Below are 20307 nucleotides of genomic sequence, written 5' to 3'. Positions count from 1 at the left end.
TAAGTTTGGTTCTGCCCCTTGTTCAGGGCTCTGGGAGGGAAGGAGCCATTTTTCTCAGTCTCACTTAAGGAGACTATAGGACGTAGACCAGCTCATCCCATAGAAAAGCTTCATATCTCAAGAACATCCGAGGATATAGAACATCCAAGAAAACAGAAACAGAAATTCCAGGGGGAAAGTCCCAAAAGCTCTGGCTGAGAGCTCACAGCCTCTCAGCTCCTGAGGGAAACAGCCCTAAAGTTTCCAAAGAAACCTCAGAGAGAGAACAGCATCACAGATCCACGGAACCCCAGCTGAAACATCTGCAAGCCTTGGTTGGTAGGTCTACTCGATGCCCAGATGCATTTGGAATTGGTAGTAGGTCCCACATCAGCTAGGCCCATTTGATAGACAGCCTGGGAGAGGTTATAAGGGGATTTTCTTCTTACAGAGAAAGTACAGTTATCCAAAGCCAATTGCCCGTCCCCTGAGGACAAGATTGAAAAGCCAACAGTTTATTAAGGAAACCTTGAAGTGTTATTTGACTCCTTGAAGATTTATTATTTGTTCAACAGTACTTTGTTATTTCAATAAAGACTCAAAAAGCCATCTTCTTCAGGAAAATCCTTAAGAACCTCTCTTTAGGCGCCCTGGCTTCCCGCTGGGCATAAAGTATACGTCCTATACAAAGACAATAGTTACAGGCCCAGCGCGTGACAGAACAAACCCAGTCATGTAACAGTAGTAAGAGCAGGCAAACCCAGTAAACATTGGCTGATTAAACACCAGATACTGTCTTTTTCAGAGGTCTCCTACATCATTTGGATAATTCCTTAAAGGGTATAATGGATCCACTTGGTACATAGCCATTATTCCTTCTCTGCCAGACAAAAGGACAGATAAGCATAGCAGTGGTATATGTCACGGGTTGCCAAATTGTCCAGGCAAACATTGTTTTGAAGTTGAGCTTCTGGCAAGTGATGGTTGCATGTGAAGGCACGCTGGGGGAATAACTATATATGTCTGGCTACCCAAGCGGCTTTCGTTTTACCCTTTATTATACCTCAAACTTTAAAGTAAACACTCTTGCAGCTGGTTACAGATAACCAAAAATGTGTTTATTGAACACAGGAAATGGTAATTTCAAGCAGGAATCTTGAATGTTGAATCAGAAACATATAATAGAAAACAAAGATTGTAAATTGAGTTTAATTACACAGAAAATAACCTTTTGCTGTATTAGAAATAATATGAGGTAAAATCACTGAAATTATAAAGAAATAAAACTATATTGATTGAGAATGGAGGGTATAAAGACTAGGTGAGGTAAGCACACAAAGCTATGAGGAAACTAACTATAAGGTAAGGTAGGTACTAGGCTATGAGGTGAGGTAAGTATCAGCTGTGAGGTGAAACTTTCTATGATGTAGGCACAAGCAATGGTGGTATATGCTTTAGGCTATGATAGTAACTATAAGCTGAGCTATCTTTGAGGTAAGTACTAGTGTGCTGGTACAGCTGTACCAGAAACTTCAACTTTATTTTCTTGCTGCAAATGTTTGCAATCATAGGACAGGCCACCTGTCAATCACCATTAAGTTTGGTTCCGCCCCTTGTTCAGGGCTCTGGGAGGGAAGGAGCCATTTTTAAGTTAGTCTCACTTAGGAAGCTCAGCTATAGGACGTAGACCAGCTCGTCCCGTAGAAAAACTTCATATTTCAAGACCGTCCGGGGATACAGAACATCCGAGAAATCAGAGACAGGAATTCCAGGGGAAAAGTCCCAAAAGCTCTGGCTGAGAGCTCGCAGCCTCTCAGCCTCACAACTTCTGAGGGAACAGCCCCAAGTTTCTGAAGACTCAAAGAGAGAACAGCAGCACAGATCCATGGAACCCCAGTTGAAACATCTGCAAGCTTTGGCTGGTAGGTCCACTCGATACCCAGACGCATTTGGAGTCGGCAGTGGGTCCCAGATCAGCTAGGCCCAGATAATAGACAGCCTGGGAGAGGTTATAAGAGGGTTTTCACAGTTATTCAAAGCCAATCACCTGTCCCTTGGGGACAAGACTCCTTGAAGATTTATTATTTGTTTATCAATAAAGACTTTGGTATTTCATTAAAGACTCAAAGGCCATCTTTTCAAGGAAATCCTCAACAACCTTTCTTTAGGCACCCTGGCTTCCTGCTGGGCATAAAGTGTATGTCCTATACAATAGGCAATCAGTTACAGGCCCAGCGCATGACAGAACTAGCTATGAAGAAACTATAAGGTAAATACAAGGCTATGAGGTAAACTGTCTAAGCTATAGGTAAGTACGTGATTTAGGTTGCCTGTTTGAATTTACCAATTCTAAAACCTATTTCTAAGAAGTTTTGCTCTGGAATGCAAAAGGAGAGAAAAAAGCCTCTAGAGACTAGCTCACAGGCTGAACCATTTCACCCAAACCTACAGGGGAGTCCCAAGCTCCACCTCCAAAACAAGAGCCAATGGAACATTCCACCCAAGAGCAGCAACCAGGAAATATGCAGGAGAGGGAAAACCAAGTAAGACATCACATTGCACCTCACAGAGGCTAGTAGGGACATTTTTACAAAGAGTCTCACAAACTTGGAAGCATAGAATTGGAAGAGACCTCAAGAGCCATCTAGTCCAACCCACTGTGAGCACCCCATAACCCACCCTGCTAAACACAGATGGCCTTGATAAGCTACAGCAGTGGTTCTCAACCTGTGGGTCACCAGGTGTTTTGGCCTACAACTCCCAGAAATCCCAGCCAATTTACCAGCTGTTAGGATTTCTGGGAGCTGAAGGCCAAAATATCTGGGAACCCACAGGTTGAGAACCACTGAGCTAGAGGCTTGGCAGACCCTACACTGCTTAGTGTGTCAGCACTCCCTTGTATGTGGTAAGTTTGGAATGAAGACTTTCTACTGATAAGAATTAGACAAAGGGAGGGTGCAGGGTGGAGGATGCACACCATGATGTGAAATTGCCTGACTGCCTTTTAACCAGTTGAGCCTCACAATGATTGAATGATGCCCCAAAAGGGTGGAACAACCCTGTCAAACTATAAAAGCAAATATACTGCCACTGCTCAGAGTTCCTTCATTTTGAATCACCGGTCTCTGTATTCTCTTCCTCATTTTAGTTTTTTAAAAAACAACTGAGAGCAAGAAATTCCTGATTACTTTGCTGGCCATGTCTCTAAAGCTGCACCTTCTAAGAGATTGGGATGACAGTTTGTGGTGTCATAAATTCAAATCTCCAACAAACCCAGCAGGTCGAGTTGAAATTTTGCCAATCTCTTTTCAGTCCTTCACCCAAGCAACAAGGTGGGAGAGTGTGGCATTGCAGACGGATCCAGCAACAGCGCAGCAAAGTGGGGTCAGCCGGCAACGTCTCATTGCAATGTGATTCCATCTTCTGGGCTGCACTATGAGGCCAGGCCTTACTGCTGTGCCGTGATGTCTCCTGATCCAGAAAGATATTTGGCCTGTCTGTATAACGCCACGAGGAGCCCCCACTACCTTGGCTGGGATCTTACCAGTGAGCTGAACTTCTGTCAGATTGGAGAACTGGAGACACCCAATATTCTGGTTTCTTGGAGTGGCAGGGTTCTGCTAAATTGGATCCCCAATTACAGTATATGGTCTTGTGCAAGGTCTGAAAGCATGCTTGAGTGTGAAATAATGTTTTACCAATTAATCAAGAATTTATGAAGGCCCTGGTACTAGGCCTCCCAGATCTTTCTAAGTCATATCAAATGTATTTACAAGAATTGAGGGAAAGGGTTATTGTATGTTTTCCGGGCTGTATGGCCATGTTCTAGAAGTATTTAAGGAGAAAATACTTCTAAAACATGGCCATACAGGCCGGAAAACATAAAACAACCCTGTGATCTCAGCCATGAAAGCCTTCGACAGCACATTGGGGGAAAGGCCCTTTGGGTCCTTCCTTAATATCTAAGTTCATGGAAAATACCAGAAGCCTATTTTTCAAAGCAGCTGGATTCAGTCACACGGGGATGGCTAGCATGTTTGAGAGCCATCGCACCTATCACGCTGCTTGTCAAAGAAGTGAAGAAATTCTACAGCTATTGAATGCCGTGCAGTTCTCTTCTCAAGTAGCAATGAGTAAAGGACACAGATAAGAAGTCACAAACATTGCCAAAATGAAGGTCTTAAGTGGCCTGAGGCTTTGCCTTTGGCCTTGTTCTAGATCAGATGTGCCCCCAAAGCAGTTATATGACTGAGGCTTTTTGAGATTCTTTGTGGCAAGGCTTACCCTATTAATTCAGTTGTGGTAAGGGGAAAATACATGTATGTGGTAGGTGAGGGACAGATCGCTAAATATGTGCAGTTTCTGTCATCTGTTCTTTTTGCCTTACACAGGTACATTCAATTTCAGTTTCCAACTCCACTCAAAGCTCATGAAAGAGGGCATAAAATATGAGGCATACACCAAAACGTGTCATTAGGAAAACTAACATTGTATCTATTGCACCAGTTGTGGACTGGATGGAGTACAAAAGACTCATGACAGTTGTACCTGTGTATTCATGTCTCACTCGATGACCAACTACTCCACAGAAAACTGGCCCACTGGTGACTCCAATAGAGACAATCCTAGGACACAAAGAGAGCCACTTGAGATCAGTTGTGCAAAAGGGAAAGCCAATTGTTACTTTCATTCTTGGAATAACAGTGTACAGACTTTCTATACAAAAGCCTAAACAACAACAGTCATATATTAATGCAGTATTAAGTAATCAACAGAATGGAGTATTATGCATACAATCTACATATTCCAGACTCAGTGAACATTATCTTATCCTGGGTGGATCCTGTTTCACAAGCACCCATTTAAATCTGAAGGCAAATTGGTCTTGAGAGCCACAGAATCCCCAAAGTCAGTTTATTACAAAAGGGAATTTCTGGCATGTCCACATTTTCATGATTTTGGATTCTTTTAGGTAAAACAATCACAGCAGCTGTTCTTTCCCCCACTCCCCAAAATACATAAACCTTCCTTCGTTTACTGCCAGTCTTACCACACACTTTGTACTCCCCATTAGATGACTAGCTCATCCAATTCCTCCTAACTTCACAAATGCCAATAGCTCCCTTTAAAAAGCTAAATGGTCTGGCAGGAATTGAAAAAATCCTGGAAGGAAATCCTGTGTGATTAGACATTAACTATGTGATAAATATGATATGTGGTATGAAAGGTGTATGGTTGAGGCCTATATAGCCTGAAGATACCATCCTAAAAAGAATAAATTATGGAAAACTGTAAAAGGCTGATGAAGGAAAAACTAATAAATGGCTGAACTGCTGACATGACATGTTTACCAGAAACAATTATTCTTTCGAGTTAAGGAAAATAAACATTGCTCCTTACTTAAGAAGGAAAATCAACATCAGTTAAGGAGGAAAGCTAACATCTGTACGAAACTGATGGAGTCAGTAAGTTTTAGCTGGGAAAAACAACATGTGAGTCATTTATAACTTTTTGGAACAACATCAGCAAGAAATATACTATATAAGACACCTTTTTATTTTCAAGAATAAAAAGGAGCCTGGTCACCCTCCAGGGGACAGAGAAAGATGGTGTTCTGCAGAATGGCAGATTTTCTGGGAACGCAATCTGACCTAAGTTCGGATCTTTTCTCCAGAAGAATGAAAGAAGGTATGGTAATGTATGCATGATGAATCAATGTTATGTGTGTGTGAATTAAGCTTGTGCAATTCAGCTTGAGGGCAATCTGTTTTTGGTATCTGAATTTCGTTGGGTACCCAGATCTGTTTCGGGAATCTCCCGAAAATAGTCTAATAGAAAAAGCTGTTTTAGGCTAGGCAGCCGAAGGAGCCAGGAAGATCTGGTCAATTGGCGGCAACGGGGAACTTACAAGGTTCCCCTTTCTGTTCCTGGGATCCTTTTCTTTCTTCTTTTCAAGGGGGCCTGGGTTTGAATAACAGGGTTAAGGAAGCATCCTTCCTGGGCTTCTTTCTTCCTTTCAAAGGAGCCTGGGTGTGAGGAACAGGGTTAAGGAAGCATGCGCCCTGTACTTCTGAATAAAAGGGAAGAAGCTGTGTCTGGCAGCCATGTGGACTGTTTCAGGTGAAAAAAAACATGGCAGCTGAGCCTTTGCCGTTAAAGCTGTCCAGAGAAGCCGAAGGAAAATGGCTAAAATGGATCTATGCACAAGTCTAGTGTGAATGTTGAGTGAAATGTAATTTCCCCTTTGTTTGTATACCCAATGTAGTATATGTAGACTGTGTGTCTACTTTTTTTCTCTGTAAAGTGCCTAATATTCTGTCTCACTGTAAGTGGAACAAAATAAGCTTTTTAATTTTGAAAAAGCATTCATGACAACATCATTTCCTGTGAGACTCCCTACTCAATTCTGATTATCCTGACACACGCTTTTAGATTTTGTAATCAGGTCCTGACTATCTATCTATAAGATGTTCTGTAAACATATCTAGGATTCAGATATAGACTGCTGTTAGAAGCACCAGGTGCATGGTCATCATTAACAATACTCCAGCATCACAAAAGAGACTGTGGGCATGGATGTGAGTACTATAAGAAAGTTAACACTACCAAATTCATGTCTCTGGCAAACCATTATTAATTACTTACTTTACTTTCATGAGTGCTCTAGAACAGAATGCATGAATTTCATGGGCACTGTCAAGAGCATTTGCACTCTCATCAGCTTGCTTATCTCCAGGGAGGCCAAAGATGCAAAGCAAAGTACAGCCCTTTGTGGGGAGAGAGGAAACACAACAAAGTTTTTCAAAGAGCAATTATTGTGGCCATACTGTACATAGTTAAAATACAGCATCTGTTACTGCAATATGTAGCCTCTAAGCCAGTTTTAAAATAATGGTGGACAAAATAAAGATGGAGAAGGCTATCACTGGCTATTAATGCTAATTCTGTATTTTTAATTTACAGCATTTATTTACAGCATTTATATTCCGCCCTTCTCACCCCAAAGGGGACTCAGGGCGGATCACATTACACATATAGGCAAACATTCAATGCCTTTTAGACATAGAACAAAGACAAGACAAACATAGGCTCCGAACAGGCCTCGTACTCATGACTTCCTGGTCAGAGTGATTCATTGCAGCTGCTCTCCAGCCTGCACCCATACTAGAGGTAATATACTTCTGAATATCCATTGCTAGAGATCCCAGTGAAGAGGATATGCTATCTCACTTGTGGTCTTGTTGTCCACTATGGGAAAAGAAACCCAGGCACATCTATACTGATCACTTAATGTAACCTTGACCCACATTAGCCAAAGCTTCAAGATAGTCCAAATTCTGGCCCCAAATTTAAAGCAACCCTGCACCTTTCAATCCATGTTGGAACAGGCAGCAACTGTTTATATTGTTACCCCATGTTTCTTGGGCTTAGGCGGTACAGGCAGCATATACTGTCCCTTCCCAGCGTCGATTTTGCAGGAGCTTCCAGGTGCCTGGGGTGATCAGGAAAGTGAGGGGAGAGGAGAGGGTGATTTCTCCTCTTCCCCCCCCCCCTATCTTGTTGCACCATCACCCTGTCTGACACTACTTTAGGTAACAGCTGACCAGAAGGACCCGTATCAGCCTTGGAAACCACTGCAACAGAGAGAATGGGAAGGGACAGTAAAGGTGGCCATCTCTTTCAAAGCACTGCCTGGGTTGGGGGACAGCTGTGAAAAACATCCTAGTGCCAATCTGGAGCACACCATGCTGGATCAGCCAGAGGCAGTGTAAATCTGCCCCTGGACTAGACAGGCACTTGCCCGCTTCCAGAATGCTTTTTTTCCTGCAATTTATCGGTATCATTCATTCATCAGCACAACGTGGACATCACAGGATAACACAAAAAGCCAAGACGACGGAGGTGAGCGGCAGATCGGTTGCAGAGTCCCAAGCCAGTCTTCGGAGTCAAGTACAGGAAACCCAATGGTGCCCAACAACACCTTGCCACACGCAAGGAACAATGGTCAAAACCCCCTAATTTATTTAGGTTTCCTTGGGCGTCCAAACAACCAATGCCTTAGGATCAGGCGTCCCAAGTTCCTCATCAGAGTCAGAATCACTCTGCCTACGCCCAACCCTGTCCACACGTGCAGAATTGCCCTCATTCCTCCAGGCAGACCATGTGGGGTCTGCTTCTGAAGAAACCCAAGCCTCTCCTGCGTCCTCAGCATCCATGGGCCCAGTTTCCTCCCCAAGATCCTCCGGAGCCCGTGCCCAATCTATGCCAACTCCTTCCGCCGCCACCAGTTCCTCAGCATCCATTTCCACCTCAGGATCCCCTTCCAACTCCCCAAATGAATCCTCATCTGAGGATTCCTCATCTATCTCCCTGACTCTCTTCCTATGTAAATCTTCCAACGAGCCCTCCTCATGAGGATTCTTCCTTCCCCTCCTGATCCTACCATTATCACTAACAGCCTCAGAAGACTCATTCACAACACATATAATCCAGTTCAATGTGGATTTTATACAGCTGTGTAGAAGAAGCCTAAGATGAATGACTTTTGAAATCTCCATTCACTCCTTTGTCAATAATCCATGATCCTTTTAATCAATTTGGACTAATCTTGGAAGTGAATACTCATAATTTATCATCACAATTTAGAAATACTTTTGTCCATCCTAATTTATTGACATTAATATCGCACTAAATGTTAGAAGCATGTTACTTTTAAAATAAAATCACAAAAAATGTCCCAAATGGTGACAATGATCCGAAAATTGCCATCCAAAGGTAAGAAATCCAAATAACATTCAACATTATTCAAACTTCTAGTGCTATTATCACTTTTTGATAAAAATAACACTTCTAAAAGTGCTTTTAAAATGTATTGAAACAAAGGAACAAATATTTTTTTTAAGATCTGAATCTGTACCTTCATTGAAACATTAGAGTTCACCTAACTATTGACTTGCAATTCTACAGTTGATTTAATGGGTCTTCTTTAGTAGAGACTGCCAATACGATTCAGGTCTAGCCAAGTATTTCCAGGCTCAGATTACAACAGAGTCAAGACTCTTCTTCTTCTTCTCCTTCTTCTTCAGCAAGCCCTCCTTGTCAAGCTATTTTCAATGGTTCTCCAAAAAGTTTGGATTTAGTTGGAAAACTACAGAAGATCTGATACACCCCTATTTTGGATTACAGCAATGCCATTTTTTCCTGTCCTACTCAGACTTACTTCCAGAGATATAAAACACAAGTAAGGAAAGTGCAGGGCAGAGACCTTCTGAAGGCTCTTCTTTACATGGCAGAAAACCTAGCAGTGACCAGTTTAAAAGGAGGGAGGTGGCTAAACAATGTTTAGCCAAAATGCGGGCAGAATCGGGTTAACAGCTGAAAAGCATGTGTTAAAAAGGTGTATTTAAAACCTGATTCCACCCAAAAATCTGCACCTTGACTGTATATCCCTGCAGTTATACATAACGTGTTTTCCTTCCCTTCCCCCTGTGTGGACTACTCCAGGGCATGTGCACATTTTTAAAGCCCAAAACAGCTGATCAGCTGATCAGGCTGTCAAAACACAGTCACACAACTGGCTCAAGGGAAGCACAAGTGGAAAGCAATTAGAACTCTCTGAAAAAAATTCTTTTAAACTTTCATTCAAGCTCTTTTAAACAGAGCTTGAATTAACAATTGGGTGAAGAGAGAGATAAGAAATCTGCTTGTGTTTACATATGCATGTGTGCATATGAGGTCTGCACATAATGGAGTGAATTTTAAAAACAAAACTTCCGTTGGATGTCCCCCATCCTCCCTCCATCTTGATTTGCTTCAAAGAAAGATGTGAGGATTGTGGGAGACTATATCCCAGGACTGACAGGTCTGTGTGTGAACCTGCTATCAGGTCCCAGGATTTTTTGCCTCAGTTTTAAAATGCACATTTTGGCACTGTCTGGAAGCGTCCTGAATCATCTAATGCTAACCATGCTTCTTCCAAATTATCCTTTAAAAAAAATAAGAGTCAGATATTAATACACATTCTAAACCAGACCCATTGAATTAATTGTACTTTGCTAAATCAATAACTCTGTACATTTATTGATATAATGCTTCTAGTACAGGCATGAGCAAACTTTGGTCCTCCAGGTGTTTTGGACTCCAACTCCCACAATTCCTGACAGCCTATTGGCTTGGCCACTAAACTACTAGCATCAACATACAATAAGAGACTCACTTTGTCAAACATAAACAACTTGTTGATTTTTCCACTGAGAGGGTGGATGACTCTTATGATCATAGTGTAGGCATCTTGGATAGCCTTACACAGATGGTGAGTATTAGCACTATCATCAAATTGCAAGTTCACAAAAACGATGGTAACTGGCCGAAGCTCTGACAAATATTCCAGTGGCTGATTGTCATCAATCTGGAAAGCAGGACAGGCTATCATTAACATTTTCATTAATGTTAACTTAGAAAAAAAGGAGAAAATAAAAAGTGATTTTAAAACTTTATAAAATTTGACACACGATGCACATGTGCATATACACAGTTCTCATAGTTGTGAGCAATGCTTCCTCCTCTTCCAATTGCAATTGTTCTGCCCTCTTGTGGAGAGAACAGCAGACAGCATCTGTTGGACTTTATTTCCTGCTCCACTTGGATTCCCTTTTAATTATGTGCCATGTTTATTTGAACTGTGGCCACCCTAAGAGCCTTTTTGGCTGAAGGGTGTTGTATAAAAACTCTTAATTAAATAATTGACAGATTGATTGATTTTTGCATTCGGAGGTCCAGATCTTCTGTTGAGGAATCCACTTCCCCTGTCCACTCCCCAAAAGGAGCAGCTCACAAAGAAATAATGAAAGCCAGCAGATGCTGCATTGGCATAGTGGGCTGCATGTTCTATGTTCCCCACATCGAACAACAGAAGAATTTTGCCAAAAATTGTGGCCTTAAATGTAGTTTGGGGATGTGTGCTAAAGAAACCAGACCAGCACTGAAATGGGAGGGAATCGCAAGTAGCATATGTGCCTGGTAAAGTAGATCATGTGCCCCAGGCAACTGCAATTATAACCTCTATACTGCTGAGCAAAACATGTGAAATGTGAAACTTGCATCCGCTGCAGCCAGCATTTCCTTTCTGGAACATGCCTTGTTCAAAATAAGTTAAAAATAAAACAACAATAAAGCACCCACTGAACTACCTTCCTCAAGATGTTCCTCATCACAAATTTTCTCAAATTCTTTTCAAGTTCTTCATTTGGAGCCAGGATAGAGGCGTTTCTCAAGACCTCTAGCAAAGGAAAGTAAGAAGATTATAAATCAGAAAACAAATATGATGAATTACAATACTTAAGTCCCTTTTACCGCACATAATTAGTTACTTCCCTCTAATGCAGGCTGACACCACCTGCAGCCCTCCAGCTGTTTTGGCTTCCAACTCCCAGGATTTCTGGCCATTGGACAAGCTGTCAAGGGCTTCTGGGAGTTAGAGGCCCTAAAAACTGGAGGGCTGCAGGTTTTCAGGCATGCTCTAGTGCACAAACCACAAACTACAGCCCATGGGCCACATGCAGCCCATCAGAGCAATTTATCTGGCTCCCGTGGCGGTGGCTCCCTCCTCCTACACCAAGGAAGGCGCGTATGGCGTGAAGGAGGAGGGAAAGGCAGGCACCTTTATCTTCTCCCTCACCCCGTGAGCACCTTTCCCACCACCACCGAGGAAGGCGCGCACGGGGCGAGGGAGGAGGGAAAAGCACACGCCTTTTCTGCCTCCTTGCTTGCCCCATGCACGCCTTTTCTGCCTCCTCCCTCACCAGGTATGCGTCTTCCTCGGCAATAGAGAATGCAAAACAACAATGGAGGAGTGCCTGTGGCGAAAGGAAGAGGCCTCCCGTTTTATCTTGCCATGCAGACTCCCTTCTTGTGTATGCGCACACGCATAGCAAAACAAGGAGGGAGTCCATGCAGCAAGATAAAGGGGAAGGCCTCTTCCTTTTGCCACAGGCATGCCTCCGTTGTTGTTTCATCGCGCGCGAGTGTGCATCCACAAGGAGGGAGTCCGCACAGCAAGAGTTAGAGCGGGGCACGTGTGTGCACGGCAAAATAAGCAGGGAGTCCATGTGTGCCTCCTCATCAGTCATTCCAATGTGAATGACTGAAAGAAAACTCTGCAGCCCTGTCATGGATTCATTCTTCTTGAAGGCTAGAGGTCTCTTCTTTTTGGGTGGCTATCTGTCAGGGGTGCTTTGATTATGTTTTGGTGCACAAAGCCAGAAGAGGATTGGACTAGATGGGCCAAGGTGTCTCTTCCAACCCTCTTTATTATTTTTATGATGATGATGATGATTATTATTAACATTGAGGTTGTATTTGTTCCCGTTTTGTCCGGCCCTCCAATGGTCTGAGGGACTGTGAACTGGCCCCATTTAAAAAGTTTGGTGACCCCTGCTCTAGTGTAAACTGTTTGCCTGCAGGATAAAACAGTTAAGGAAGACGGGCTCTGAAAATTGTGTCTGGGACAGGTTCAACTTTAGAGACATCCAGACAACCCATTTTCAATGGATTTCATAGATAAGCAGAGGATTTGAGACTCTGAAACTATTTGGCTATGATTTTAGGGACTATCACAAGCATTTTACAAACAGTTGGACAAGAGTATTGTTAACAGTGTAAGGACAACTGGCATTTTGTGGGTGATTGGTTGGAATGACAAAATGAGTTTATGTGTTTTAGATTAGATTATTGTTTGGATGAGTTGTTTGGAAACTTACTAATTAGTTTTTGTGTGCTTGGGACCATGAGGTTTGCCAAAGTGAAATGATCTTGCTGAGCGGAACTGGGCCATTGACTTGGTTTGAGGCCAGGGCTAGCAGCTACAAGCTGTCTATATAGCTGATCCCTCAGTTTTCGGGGCTCAGTGAGTAAGAGCTTAGATAACTGGGCAATGAAAACATGTGTTTGTGTTATTTCATGAAGAAGCTTGCAGAAATATTGGGTGTCTGTCTCAAAGCAGTATGCAGTGCAACCTGTACAATGTATGAGCTCATGGTAGGAAATAGGACAGAAATATGTAGGATGCCCTGATAAGGTCAAAAAAGCAAACATTTATTGTTACAGGAAATCCATCTTGGATAGAATAGTAGATAAAATAATTGTTATATTTTTGGTAGAAGAATCCCTAAAAGTTTATTCTCATATGTGATTGTGAGACATCCCGAGAGACAACTCTCAGAATTTATTCACTATTTGAAATGCAACAACATTTAGCACTTAAGAGTGAAGACTACTTCACTGGCTCGATCTACATTGCCAAATAATTCAGTGCAGTGCAGTTAATATGCATTCTAAAATTGGATTACATGGCCGTGTAGATCCATCTACAGTGGCCAGTAGTAATATGGTTAGAGATAGTTTGAGTGACCTGAAGGGCTCTCCTTTATGTCTACCTAGCCAAAAGCAGGCCCACACTACAAATATGAAATGTGCAGTGTGCATAGGAATGCATTCATTTTTCCCCCCAAACTATAGTCTGTCCCCCCAACCGTCTGAGGGACCGTAAACTAGCCCTCGGCTTAAAAAGATTGAGGATCTCTGGTTTAGACATTATAAATGCTGTAAATCAAGAATTGCATTATCTTTTTTGGCCACTGCATCACATTGTTCACTCATGTTTAGCTAGTGATCTACTTGGGTCTCTATTTCTTACATATATCGCTTTCCAGCAGATGTCACCTATGCTATACTTGTGCATTTCATTATACAGGTAATACCCAAATCTTGCATTTTACAATTATCTCTGTTGGATCTTATTTTATCAGTTTGGACCAGTTCTCCAGCCTGTTAAGATCATCTGGAATTCTAGTCCTGTCCTCTTGGGTATTTGCTGCGAGAAGGCTGTCTTAACAAGGGCAGCAAATTGTAGTAACAGCAAATATGGCAAACTTCTATTGCCCAGGTGCTCCAGCTCTTACATCGCTAGTTGTGAAATTGACTACTTTTCTATTTTCAGTTTTGATGCAAATGTAAAGCATGAGGCTATTTCAACTGTATTTCAGGCTCAGAATTTTAAAAGGAGATGATACTGGTATCCTTTCAGCACTCCACATTTTAATTAGATTTTTGAGATTATTTTTTTTCATTGATTGCAAGGAAATTTCATGGTATTTAAGTTAAATTCAAGTCATTCAAATGACCACACTTTTGTGCTTTCTATTTTTATGCAATGTGCAGAAATTGGAGAAATGGGCAAAGGTGATGTTAAAAATGCTCCCAGCATTAAGGCAATAGAAGTAGAGGAATTCCCAATAATAGGAGTTTTTCCTGTACAACTATTCCAAAATGAGATAATGCACTGGAGACCATACAATTTATCAACACAATAACTCTGAGATACATCACTTTATAGAGAGCTGATGTTGGGAGGTAAGAAGACAAATAATATTAAAATGAGACCTTCATCATTGCATGAGTAAATGAAACTGATCTAAGAACCAGACACATTTCAGTTGTGCAGGGTATTATCAGAATAGCAAAAAAAAAAAAGTGAGTGGATACTATAGAAGATTTGGGGCAATGCCAATAATATATCGGCACAGAACCTTCTAGTTCAATTTAGTTCACAAACTTACCAAAGGTTTCAGATATGCGATTTTGACGCAGGTAGAGTGAACATTTTTCAAGAAATCCTTCCATGTCAAAGTCAGGTATATTCTTAATGTATCTGACCTGAAGATAAAGAGAAATACACCCATTTAGAAATATTTGTCCCATATCCCTGTTATCAGCTGTCTCCTACCGTTCTCTCTACCCCATGATACAGAAAGCCTATCATAAAATCATAAGCTGGAAGTGATTCCAAGGGCCATTCAGTCCAAACTCTTACCATGGAGGGAAACATCAAAGTGCCCCCAACAGATGGCCATCCAGCCTGTTAAAAAACCTCCAAAGGAGTCTCCACCAGACTCTGAAGCAGAGAGTTCCACTGTTGAACAGGTCTTATGGTCAGGAGTTCCCAATGTTCAGGTGGAATCTCTTTTCCTGTAATTTGAAACCTAGAGCTGCAGAAAACAAGCATGTCCTCTCTCCAATGTAACATCCATTCAAATACCAGGAAAGATTCTGGAGCAGATCATTAAGGAGGCAGTCTGTAATCACTTAGAAAATAATGCTGTGATCACTAAAATCAGCATGGATTTCTCAAAAACAATGTAATGGTTTGCAAAAGGCACTGTGCTGTGTGTTAACTGGAAAATGAAGTGCATGAAGCTGATTGGCTGAGCCTGCAAAGACCTGGGGATTGATTTGAAACTGTTTCTGTTCTGCTGCTGCAGAACAAATTTGGATAAGTTTTTCAGTGCTGACCGAGTACTGCTGATGTGTGCCTGGCTACTTTGAGGCCTGTTTGCTGCTGAGAAAAGAGGGAGAAGAACCAGGACTGTATTCTTCTATGAAGCAAATTTCTGGACTGGGAAAGGACTGTTTATGACTGTGGACTTCTGTAAGTGATCAGAGGAATCATTGTAAATACTACTGTATTTTGATCTCTTGGAATCTGTAAAGTTCCTGTATTTTTGTTCTGCAAACCTGAGTGGCATGTTATTGTTCTGTGGGTGACTCTGGATCCCGAGCACACGTAAGAACTTCCATTTATTATCATCAATCTGTAAAAAACAAGTCATGCCAGACTAATCTTATCTCTTTTTTCAATAGTGTTACAAGCTTGGTAGATGCAGGGAATGTTGTGAATGTAGCATATTTTGATTTCAGTATGGCCTTTGACAGCCCCCCGCTCCCCAATCTTCATGCAAACAAAGTTGTAAAATGTTGGCTAGACATACTACTGTTAGGTGAGTTTGTAATTGGTTGAGCAACTGAAGCCAAAGGGTGCTCACCAATGGTTTCTCTTCATCCTGGAAAGAAGTAACTAGTGGGGTGTTGCAGGGTTCAATCCTGTAGCCAGTGCTGTTCAACATCTGTATTAATGACTTGGATGAAGGTTTAGAGGGCATACTTATCAAATTTGCAGATGACACCAAATTGGGAGGGATAGCTATGCTAATACTCCAAAAAACAGGATCAAATTTCAAAATAACCTTAACATTACAAAGCTGGGCCAAAACTAACAAAATGAATTTCAATAAGGAGAAATGTAGAATACCCCACTTAGGCAGAAACAATGAAATCCACAGATACAGTATACCAGCTCACCAATTGTCTGTGTGAAAAAGATCTTGGACAAAAGTTGAGTATGATCCAATAATGTGATGCAGCATCTAAAAAAGCTAATGGGATTTTGGGCTGCACCAAAAAAGTATAGTGTCTAGATCCATTAGTGCAATTTTTCTTAATAAATGTGCAGACCACAAAAACATAGTTTTTGCAGTTTAATAAACTTTTTCATGTTTTTATGATAGGACCAATTAGGAAATGATATTTATAATCCAGGAATAAAAATTGTGTTGTAGTGTAATGAAACACACACAAATTCAGAGATTTGTTCATATGCAATGGGAGGGGGTGGCAACTGTATTTTGAGAGGAAGAGACACTCACCTTAACTGCTCGTTCATCTGGAATTCTATCTACTTCAATTAAATTTCGATCACAAAGCTCCCAACAGTTTGGTGACAGGATAACTTCACTTGCTTTTGCTAAATTTTGGGCCAACCGCACTTCATCCACTGCCCGGCCGATTACCAGGAAATACCGGTACTTGTTGTCTCCAAGAATAACTTTTGAGATATGGCCTGCAGACAGTCCTGGAAAAAGATACACACATAATCGTAGTTATGAAACCTGAACTCATAATTTAAGTCTATTTGCATTCTTTTAAAAAATACATTGAAACCATCCTTGGTAGAACATTTAGAAATATGTGGCAATTGAAAGGATCTGCCATTACAGTGATACTAATGATTCTCATCATATTCAGAGCCATAACATATCCACTAAATTTCATCCAGAGCTGCTGCATTTTTTTCAGCATTATGTCCCACAGAAAACCTGATTTTCAGGCAACAATGTTGTTTGCCTCTTCCACTTTATTCACACCATGCTATGTATTCCTTAGAGCCCAAAGTATGTATCACAAACAAGTGGCTCACCAAAGTTGTACCATATGCCTGTATCTGAAGCTCTGTAGATAGGATCTGTTTAATTATTTACATTACAACCAGATATTAGGATTAAAAAGCACTGTTTTTGGTTATTGGTTATCGCTTGTTGTTGAGTTTATGCTTTTATGATATTTATATGTTTTATGTATTAATTCATTGTAATTGAATGTATCTGATGTTGTTGTATTTTATTGTTGCACTACTGGGCTTGGTCCACGTGTAATAATAATAGTAGTAGTAGTAGCTTGGCTTCAGGTTACTAAGCAACAAGCAAAACTAACTACATAAACCATCCCACATTGAAAATGCATGCATGATTGCTAAATAACCCAACAAAAACATCTGGGGACCAACAGGTTGAGAACCACTGTTCTAGATGTTGAGGTGAGTTTTGCAAGGATCAACACCAAGATTGGAGTAGATATAAGAAAAATACCTCATCTTGATGGTCATTATATGCAGGTGCTCCTTAAGGTGATTAAGTCTGGCCCACACCTGGTGGGGCATAACTGGGTGTGTTTTGGGATACATGGTGCTCTTTCCCTGGCTCACTCTCTGGGGATGATGGGAGTTGGAGAAGCCATGCTCTGCGTTTATGTGATGCATACAAGGACTATGTAAGTTTTGTTACTCTGAAGGATTTATTTTTGATACAATGCCACAAGTTTATGTTTTCGACTCTGCTGAACAAGAGTAAATTTGTGTTTCCTCTTTCATCTGTGTGAAGCTACTTTGTCTTTGATGGACTATATTCCGCATAAACACCAACAGACTTTGGTAGGCTTACTACTTTGATTTATTCATTTTAGGACTATGTTTGTGATAAGCAGTATATTTATGACAAATGCCAGAAATGCTAGCTATTTATCTCTTTCTATTGCCCTCAGTGGAACATGGGGAATCCACACAGAGATACATACTTCCCATAACTGCAAATGTTTGCCAAATTTTTAGTATTGAAACAATATAGCTATTAATATTATTTCAACAAAACGGTTTCTTTTCTGGCCTCTTCCATGCACCTTTACTTTTTATCAGCTATTGGACAAAAAGTGAAATTGGTTAGTATGTGAATTATCATGTGTAATGACCCTGTGGATGTGCCTGTCCCTTCCTTCCACAAAAAAATCAGCAAAACGTCGTGTTGCTCAATGCCTTACTTGCCTGATGAAAATCTTATTTAGGAAAAACACTATTACCTCTCTTTTAAATGCTTCTTTTTCAATGACCCCCAACCCTTTGGAAGATTTATGTCATACAGTTTACAAGTCTGTCCAGAAGAAAGTCCCACTGGCTTCAATAGGACTTAATTGTAGGCTCAAGTGTACTACTTCAGTCTTAAACTTGTCTACTCAGATGTTTGTCACATTATGCTGATTGTAACTGAGGAGAACTGTGAGGCAGGGAAGGAATCTTTTTCTGAATCCCACCGCTGCCCCCAATTGAAGAGAGCCCAATTTGTGGTACTCAACTCAGGCAGGGGAAATCTTTGTCTTTAAATCCCACCGCTGCCTCCAATTCAGGAGATGTGTGCACGTGTGAGAGGGAGGGATGGAGGATGTGTGAATGTATGACAGGGATGATTTAGTGGATAAGGAAGGATAACAGAACTCATGGGTTTAAATGATTAAAGATGGTAACTTATATAGAAAAGTACGGTAACTTATATAGATAGGTACGGTAACTGCCACCAACGTGAGGTAACAGGCTTACAGAGAGGCAAGGAGACTTATCTTTATGAACAATAACAAAATTCAAGTTTATTTTTGGTACATAAGCGTATGGTTTCAATCAGTAAACGTTCCGGATCTTAAGTTACAATGTAGTCTTTCTTGAATGGATATTTCTTAAATAACTTCTCTTCAACACAGTATACTAAACTCCCCTGGTCAGCTTATATTCCCAGCCTTTCCCCTGAGTGACCATAAGCTGCCGTCCTTAGCTGATTTCCCCAGCTCCTAATCTTTCCAAAACCTAACCGCAACTCTTCTTCTCAAACCCCTAACAGCCACACCTTTTAAAACCCCTCACAGCAACTGAACTTTTAAAAGGGCATCTGCTCCAACTGTCATCTTAGCCACGCCCCTTTTTCCTCCAGAGAGAGGTTACGTTGCCATGGCAACCCGCTGAACACAGCTGGCTTCCATGTGAGACCTGTCTTCATCAATACATAACTCCCCTTTTTCCTTTTAATAAACAAATAAAATCATATCAATAATTCCCATTAACTCATAACATCCTTACACCTCCCCCCTAAGAAAGATTATTTTTGCCTTTTCTATGCCTAGAATGGGCAAAAATAATTAATAAATACATATATACATACACAACAGTATTCCTGAAATAAAACACAAAGTTAGATACAATACATAAATCATAAAATACAAACCTTCACTGTTGCATATACACATAGCACGTCCATATCTTACCATACAGTTATGACATTGTCACCATTCAACATACAAACCACAAACGTATTGATCATCTTTCCCATTGTTAAGATTCACAACCTCAAATCAAAAGACATTTTAAAAATACATTTTCCATAAATCATATTTGTAACAGTTTAATTTTCATTCAGGGTTATTCCCCAAGTCTTTATTTATACACTGAACTAAACATCTTCTGATACTCAGTACATTTCATAGGGATCTTCTTCATGCCACCTGGCACAGTTCATCGATGTTTCCTTCTGCGGAGCATTCCAGAGGTTAACATGTTGTTGGGGATAATTACACTCGTCCTTCCCAGCAACACAATGAACTCTCTCTGTCCCAAAATGTTTTTTTGCGAAACTTCCAAGAGTCATTTAAGAAGTCCTGCGAAACATAGTCCAAGCATTTTTGTAGAATCTTGAAAGTAAACTGTTGATGGTTAAAACTACCAATCCCCATCACGTCAGGGTCTTTACCACTCTCTCCATTGAAAAATGACCTCCGCTTGCTTCTTGGTTTGGCTGACCTGTCATAGTAGCTCTTCTGTCTCTGCTGGGCTACAGCTAGATGTTCTTGTGCGATGTCTCTTGCCACTCTCATTGTTGACTGAAGATCGGTCAAATATTCAGCCACTGGAACTGTATCAGCTTCCCGTCCAAAGAACATATCAGATGAGATGACTTTGGCCCCTGCAAACTTCTGCTGAGCTTCATTGGACTCCACTACTGATATCTTGCTCTCTGTCTCTCTTCTGTTAATGGGTCTGTCACCAATATGCCGGATGATGGAGAT

General features: G+C 41.1%; 1 protein-coding gene across 2 annotated transcripts in view; it reads right to left on the bottom strand.

Annotated features, from left to right (window-relative positions):
• The window catches only part of adcy10 (adenylate cyclase 10), a 97837-nt gene that overhangs the window by 63741 nt on the left and 13789 nt on the right, over positions 1-20307 (bottom strand). For both annotated transcript variants that reach the window (XM_062977814.1, XM_008119652.3), the window contains exons 5-10: positions 16518-16723; positions 14595-14691; positions 11169-11257; positions 10196-10387; positions 6625-6746; positions 4528-4604 (exon numbers count right to left, since the gene is read on the bottom strand). In XM_062977814.1, coding sequence (XP_062833884.1) covers positions 4528-4604; positions 6625-6746; positions 10196-10387; positions 11169-11257; positions 14595-14691; positions 16518-16723 — 783 coding nt within the window. The remainder of the gene's footprint in view (positions 1-4527; positions 4605-6624; positions 6747-10195; positions 10388-11168; positions 11258-14594; positions 14692-16517; positions 16724-20307) is intronic.

Source organism: Anolis carolinensis, chromosome 4 (assembly GCF_035594765.1).
Source record: "Anolis carolinensis isolate JA03-04 chromosome 4, rAnoCar3.1.pri, whole genome shotgun sequence".
NCBI classification, from domain to species: Eukaryota; Metazoa; Chordata; class Lepidosauria; order Squamata; family Dactyloidae; genus Anolis; species Anolis carolinensis.
Note: the sequence above shows the minus strand (reverse complement) of the source record. Positions and strands in the feature narration are given on the sequence as shown.